Source organism: Microtus oregoni, unplaced genomic scaffold (assembly GCF_018167655.1).
Source record: "Microtus oregoni isolate MIOR12 unplaced genomic scaffold, Mior012 000029F_ref0000214, whole genome shotgun sequence".
NCBI classification, from domain to species: domain Eukaryota; kingdom Metazoa; phylum Chordata; class Mammalia; order Rodentia; family Cricetidae; genus Microtus; species Microtus oregoni.
In genome coordinates, this window is record NW_024543088.1 from 30,932,042 (window position 1) to 30,938,745 (window position 6,704).

General features: G+C 49.2%; 1 protein-coding gene across 1 annotated transcript in view; it reads right to left on the reverse strand.

Annotated features, from left to right (window-relative positions):
• Mb21d2 (Mab-21 domain containing 2) overlaps positions 1-1,545 on the reverse strand; it is a 98,850-nt gene extending 97,305 nt beyond the window's left edge. Inside the window, exon 1 of the mRNA XM_041678268.1 lies at positions 1,094-1,545. Within this exon, the coding sequence (XP_041534202.1) occupies positions 1,094-1,304 (211 nt within the window). The 5' untranslated portion in view covers positions 1,305-1,545. The remainder of the gene's footprint in view (positions 1-1,093) is intronic.
• Between the last annotated feature and the right edge of the window lie 5,159 nt (positions 1,546-6,704).

Sequence of the window (6,704 nt, forward strand, 5' to 3'; positions counted from 1 at the left end):
ATTAGATCGCAAGGGAATGCAAAGACTTCGTCCTATGGCCACAGGCCTTTGCCAATCACATTTACCACTATCTGAAAAATTGACCGTGGAAACGTTCATAGAGCACCGCTCCTCCAGTCCAGTTCTGCTGAATGTAAACCACGGGGCCACCACTGCTGCATGACAGCGCTACACTCGAGGTTCCCAGCAGCGGCTGCTCATTCTACAACTCAAAAGCAATAATCCCACCGCAGGACGCCAGGGATGGGGTTGGTGTCCCCCGGAACCTATAATTTTTCTTTACCTTTCAGGGCCAGTAGGTGAGGGACTGGGGGATGCAGTGGGGGGGGGGGGGGGGGAGATTTTCTTACACAAGGCTGCTCGGAGTAAGAAAGTCTGTGCACCTCCCGGCCAGCATTAGGACAATACACAAAGACCAGGGGGGGCACAACGCTCCTCTGCAGCCAGAGCTCTGCGCCTGGACATTTTCGAGCAAGGAATTAGGAATTCTAAGCTCAGCAACAACCCGGAGAAGCACCGGAAATACTTCGGACCTTTTCAAAGGGAAGTCGATTTGCAAATCAAAGTTGCGGCAACTCCGGGCACCCGGACTACTTCCGCGGGTTACTCTGGAACACCCAACAAGTTTGGACACCCAGGGCTCCGCGTGATAGCGCCGCGCCACAACCACGACAGAAGCAACTTGTCGCTCAGGCGCGGGTCGGCCTCCTCACGCTGCTAGGGCCGCACAGGCTTGCAGGGGACCCGGTGTCAGCCGGCCCGTGCCGTTTCAGGGGCTCCCCCAGCCGGGAAGTGTCTCCAGTCGCCGCCTCACCTGCCTGGCGGCCCCGCGGTCGAGAAATCAACAAAAGAGAGGACAATCGAGAAGGAGAGGGACACCCCGCGCTGAGCGCAGGCAGGAACGGAGGGGGGGCGGCTGGGCTGGCGGTGGAAAGGAAAGAGAAGCTCGCGGAGCCAGGGGTGACACCCCGGGCAAGCGCCGGAGCGGGGACCAGGGCTCCCACCCGCTCCATCACACCCGGGCGCACACACGCACAGTCACACACCTCTCCTCCCCACCCCACCCCCCCGCCCGCCTCATCCCTCTCCTTACCCAGCATGGAAAAGATGAAATCCTTGGCAGTGTGGATCTCCAGCGCTCTCTGGTCGTCGTATTCCCGCTGGTCGTGCCTGGTGAATTCCTGGATGAGTTTGTTCAGTTCCTCCACCCGAGCTCCAGACCTGAAATCCAGCTCCGGGAAGGCAGGCTTGTTGTTGCAGCCCAAGGAGGCTGCCTTGCTGGCGGTGGGAGCCGCCATCTTCATGCAAAACGCGCCGAGCGGTGGCTCGGCGGCGGCCGCGGCACCCACCCCCGCCCCCCACCCCGCCCCGGCCTCCCGGCGCGGCTGGGCAGCCCGGCCCGTGGGCGGGAGGGTTGGCTTCTGGGCGGGCCCCGCGTCGCGCTGCGCTCCGGGCGGCCGCGCTCCTTCGCGGGAGGAGCCCCGACTGCGGCGAGGTGCGCGTGTAGCCCCGGCACCCGGTCTCCGGTCCCCGCCCGCTGCGCCGCTGCGGGGCCCCTACCCTCCCCGAGCCGTGCTGGTGGCGGTGGCGGCGGCGGCGGCGGCGTCTAAAGAGCCGAGCCGAGCCTCCCCCGGGGCAAGGAAAGTGAAGTGGAAACAATGTGAAATTCACCAGCGCCGAAATCAACAAGCTGCCGGCTCCCGTGTTACGGAGCCAGCACCAGCATTCCCATTTAAAGGGACAGCGCACCCGGTGGGAAGAAAAAATAATAATAAATAAATGGCAGAGGTTCGCGCGCCCGGATCACTTGCCAGTCTGTACTCCAGCAGACGCGCGTGGTGTGGACGCTTTTCTTTCTCCACCACCACCACCCCCCTTTAGGGGCAGGGCTTGCCCAGCGCAGCCAAGGAGAAAGGAGTCTTCCTACTCTGATCTTAGGGCGGTGTCCCGGGCGAGAACGTTTCTGTGGGCGCGTTTCTAATCTCCAGCCCACGAACTTTAATACCTTTAGATGGTGGGGAAATGTGAAATGTATCTTCTGTCCTTTTTCGCCTAGATTGCGGAGAATGATAAAATTAGCGAATGAGAGAAGAGTGCCCATCCCGCCGCGGATAGACACTTCCAATTAACCACTCAAGTATCTCTTTACCTTTGCCCTAGGTAATTAGTTTTCCTGGATAACAACTCATTCAACTTAACATATAGTGCCTTAATGAGAGCCAACCTGCTCGAGCATATAGAAAGGGATCCAAATGCGGGGGTGGGGGGGAGGGGAGGAGAAGGAAAACAATGAACTGCCCCAGGGTATAAAGAAGATTGGAAAGGGAGAAACTCTCCCTTTTGGCTAAAAGAATTTGAGCACTCTGTTAGCCATACCGGAATGACAGGAAGTGGGTGGACAGGGATCAGCCAGAGGAGTTGCGCCCCCACCCCACGCCCCTGGAACTTAGGGCTGTCACGACAAGGCTGGTGCAGTCGGGTGTTAGTCCTCTAGACAGGATGGCAGATGTGGTTTTAGTGTCCATGTGATTCGCACACTCAGGAGGCTGCTGACTCCTAGAAACAAAGGTGAATTGTTCTCTTGTCTCCATCCGGGCCTGTGTTCCCCACCTGAGTTCTCATCCCTGAAAACTCCACAATCTTGTAAAACCTGGAAAGGACGTCTGGGCTCTGCCCTACTTTCCCATGTGAAATGGGATAATAATAATGACATCGTCATAGGCTGCTTTAAGAATTACGGAAATAAGACTGGAGGACCAGACTTAGTATAAGTAGCGATTAGCTGCGTCAGCTTCTGCTGTTGATAAAACTTTCGAGTGTGTGTGTGTGTGTCTGTCTGTCTGTCTGTCTGTCTGTCATGGTTCCCTGCTTGCACGGGCACTGTATTCTTGCCTGGTACCTGTAGAGGTCACAAGAGGGCATCAGATCCCCTGGAACTGCAGTTCCAGATAGCTGTGTGATGCCACGTGGATGCTGGGAGCTGAACCCTGATCCTCTATAAGAGCAAGTGCTCTTAATTGCTGAGCCATCTATCTCTCCAGCCCCTTCCACAGGATCTTTACAAAAGTCATTGCTCCACACTTGTTTCTGCCTTTTCTTGTGATATTAGCATCATGGAGATTTGCAGCGGAAATTACTCTGATTCTAAGTTAGCTTTGGACTTGGTAGTTTTGAATGGCAGGGTCAGTTGATCTTTCTTGTCAGCCAGATCAGAATCTTATGAATCATTGACCTCCAATGAACCTATTTATATTGACAGTATTACTGAAATGTAAATATCTTTCAGGCCTGTATTAAGATGGCATATCTATCTCTCTGAATTGCGAGAAAGAGAGAAGATAAAGACATACTCCTCAGCAGACTATTGGAAGATGTTTTGCCCTCTGTCCTACTACACTGCAGCTCTCCATCACTTTTCCAGACGACTGGATTTAATAGTTCCTGCCACGTCTTAGGTCCTATTTTTTTTCCTTGATTTTTTTTTTAAAGACCAAGTCTCACTATGCTGCTCTGGCTGACCCTGAACTCATTATGTAGTGAGGTTGACACAGAACTTCCTGTGAAGGCTAAACTAGCCTGGAACTCAGAACCCTCCTGCCTCTGCCTCCTGAATGCTGAGATTACAGGCATGTATCACTATGCCTAACCATGTTGTGATTTTAATTAATGAATGTGAATGAAGAGACATCATCTCTCAAAGTCCCAGAGATCATTGTTCAGGTGAGAGCAACCACACAGGACAATGTCAGCTACCTATGGCTTTCCATCATCACTTAAGAGCTGTTATCAATGAAATGGGCAGTGGTGGTGCAGGCCATTAATCCCAGCAGAGGAGGCAGAGGAAGGCAATCTCTGTAAGTTCAAGGCCAGCCTTGGCTACAAAGCAATATCCAGGACAGCCAGGACTGTCACAAAGAAACCCTGTCTAGAAAATCCAAAAAGAAAAATAATAATAAGAAGAAAGTTGTTATAAATGAAGAGATTTCTTCTTGAGTCAATTAAATTAAATGCTTTCTCTTTTCACCTCCTCTGCTTGCTATCAGATGTCAGAGAAGAAACAGGGCTGGAGACAGTGGAGAGCAAGAACAGCTTCTCTACAGAGTCATTGCTGTTCAAGCCTCGATAGGTATGTGGACATGACTGAAGAATCCATCATCTAAGTAAACACTCAAGTAGGCTTTCTTCACGTGTTCCTCCAGCTGCCAAGCAACCAGAAGAGCTCCATGTTTCCCACGGGGGAAGGGACCTTATCCTTCTTCCTGGTGTCACAAGTACCTTGAGAAAGAGGTCTCTGTGTTTGCCCCTCTAGAGCTGTTTGTTTTTAAACACAACTCTGAAAGTTCATGGCAAACCGTCAGCCGTGAATAGCTAGACTGTGCGGAGTGTGTATTAAAAATAGCAGGCTCCACATCCACATGATGAAGGAACAGAATATAATTTTAGCCAAAGTTTGTCTGGCCTGACAGGGATTTAAATAGCAGTCTAGGCTACAAGATGTGGCCTTCTTGGCCAGGCGGATGTTCAGTAAAAGTCTAACAAGCAGAAATGACCTAGGTTTCTTATGATTTCCAGAGATACACAGAAAAACAAAAGGCAAACATCGCAAGCATGTTGATGGCAGAAGGGACTTGGGAGGTCAAGCCCATCTACCATCTTTATAGTGCAGATAGGAAAATCAGAGCATGGAAGAGGAAAAGAACCTCGCATGAGGTGTGGAAATAGCGCTGTTCCTATCTTCATACTAGCTTCGAATTTAGTCAGTAATTACTGTATTTCCATATTGCCAGAGGGCAGAAATGTCCCCATAAAAATTACATAACCATGATTAAGGGGGATGCGAAAGGAAGGAAGGGAAGAAGAAAGGAAGGAAAGAAGGAAGGAAAAGAAAAAAGAAAGGAGAAGAAATAGCCTTTGGGCAAAATGCACTTACTTCACTTGAGACTGAAATATTAAAAAACCAGGAATTACTGACATTTGGAATCATCTGTTTTATGTTTTCATATCGTAGATGCATAATTAGGTCTAGAGCTAAATCAACCCGTGAGGTCTGTATTGGAAGATGTGCCCCCATATACTCAGGTATATGGACACTTGGTTCCCGAGTTTGGCACTGTGTGGAGAAGCTTGGGTGGTGCAGCCTTGCTGGAAGACATGCTTCACTAGGGACCATCTTTGAGAGTATATAACTTTGCCATACTTTTAATTCTGTCTTTCTGCTTCATGTCTTCAATTAAAGATTGGAACTCTCAGCTTCCTGCACTTGATCCGTGCCTGTTGGCTACTACCCTTCCATCTCTGCCATTATGGATTTTATCCCTTTGGAACCATAAGTGAAATCTTTCTTCTTCTTCTTTTTTAACCTTTTTTGTTTGTTTGTTTTTTGTTTTCGAGACAGGGTATCTCTATGGCTTTGGCGCCTGTCCCGGAACTAGCTCTTGTAGACTAGGCTGGCCTTGAACTCACAGAGATCCTCCTGCCTCTGCCTCCCGAGTGCTGAGATTAAAGGCGTGCGCCACCACCATTCGTCTCGCGAAGTCTTTCTTCTATAAATTGCCTCAGTCATGTATTTTGTAGCAATAACCGAAAAGGAACTTCGACATAATCCCCTCATCTCTTTCTCATATGTGATAAGCAGTTGAACTTGGTTTCTTAAACAAAGGTAGGAATAGTCTCAGTCCCAAGACAGGCTTGTGATCCTCCTGCCTCACCCCCAGAGTACTTGGGATTACAAGACTGTACCACCAGCCACAGTGAAATCTCTTGAATTTCCAAACTCCTTTGATGACGATCGTGAAGAAACCAAGTCACAGGAAATGCTGGTGAGTGGTGTGGGGAAGAGGAACCCTTATTCATTGTGGGAAAGTAAGCTGGAGTAGCCACTGTGGAAGTCAGTGCGGAGGTTTCCTAAAAGCCTGAAGATAGACTACAGTATGATGCAGCAATAGCACTCTGGGGTACAAGCACAAAGAATGCTTTATGCTAGCACAGAGATACCTCTGAACCCATATTTATTGCTATTCTAGTTACAGTAGGTAGGAAATAGACTCGGCATAGATGTCTGCCCATCAGCTAATGAGTGGATAATAGAAAAGTGGTACACATAGACAATGGAATCACATTCCGCCATTTAAAAAAAAAATGAAGGCACCGTAAAATGGCCCAGAAGTGGAGAATGTACTGTGTGTGGACTGGAGAGATGGCTCAGTGGTTAAGAGCACTGACAGGTCTTCCAGAGGACCTGGGTTCAGTTCCCAGCACCCACATGGCAGCTCACAACTGTCTGTGACTCCAGTTTGAGGGTTTCTGACACACTCACACGGACATAAATCCAGGCAAAACCCAATGCACATAAAAATAAATAATATATATTTTTTAAAAGTGCATACTACTCTTGCAGAAGACCTGATTTCAGTCCCAACACCCACATCAGGTGACTCACAGCCTCCTGTAACTCTAGTTCCTGGTGATCCTGTGCCCTCTTCTGGCCTCCAGAGACAGTACACACACACACACACACACACACACACACACACACACACAACTACATAAATTCTTAAAAGCAAAAAAGTTAAATTCTTTTTTAAAAGAAAAGAAATGAAATAAAATTTTCAGAAAATGGATGGAATTGGAAAATATTGAGTGGATAATGGAGGCTCAGATAATGTTCTCTCTCGTGTGGATTCTAGCTTCTAATTTTCATGGGT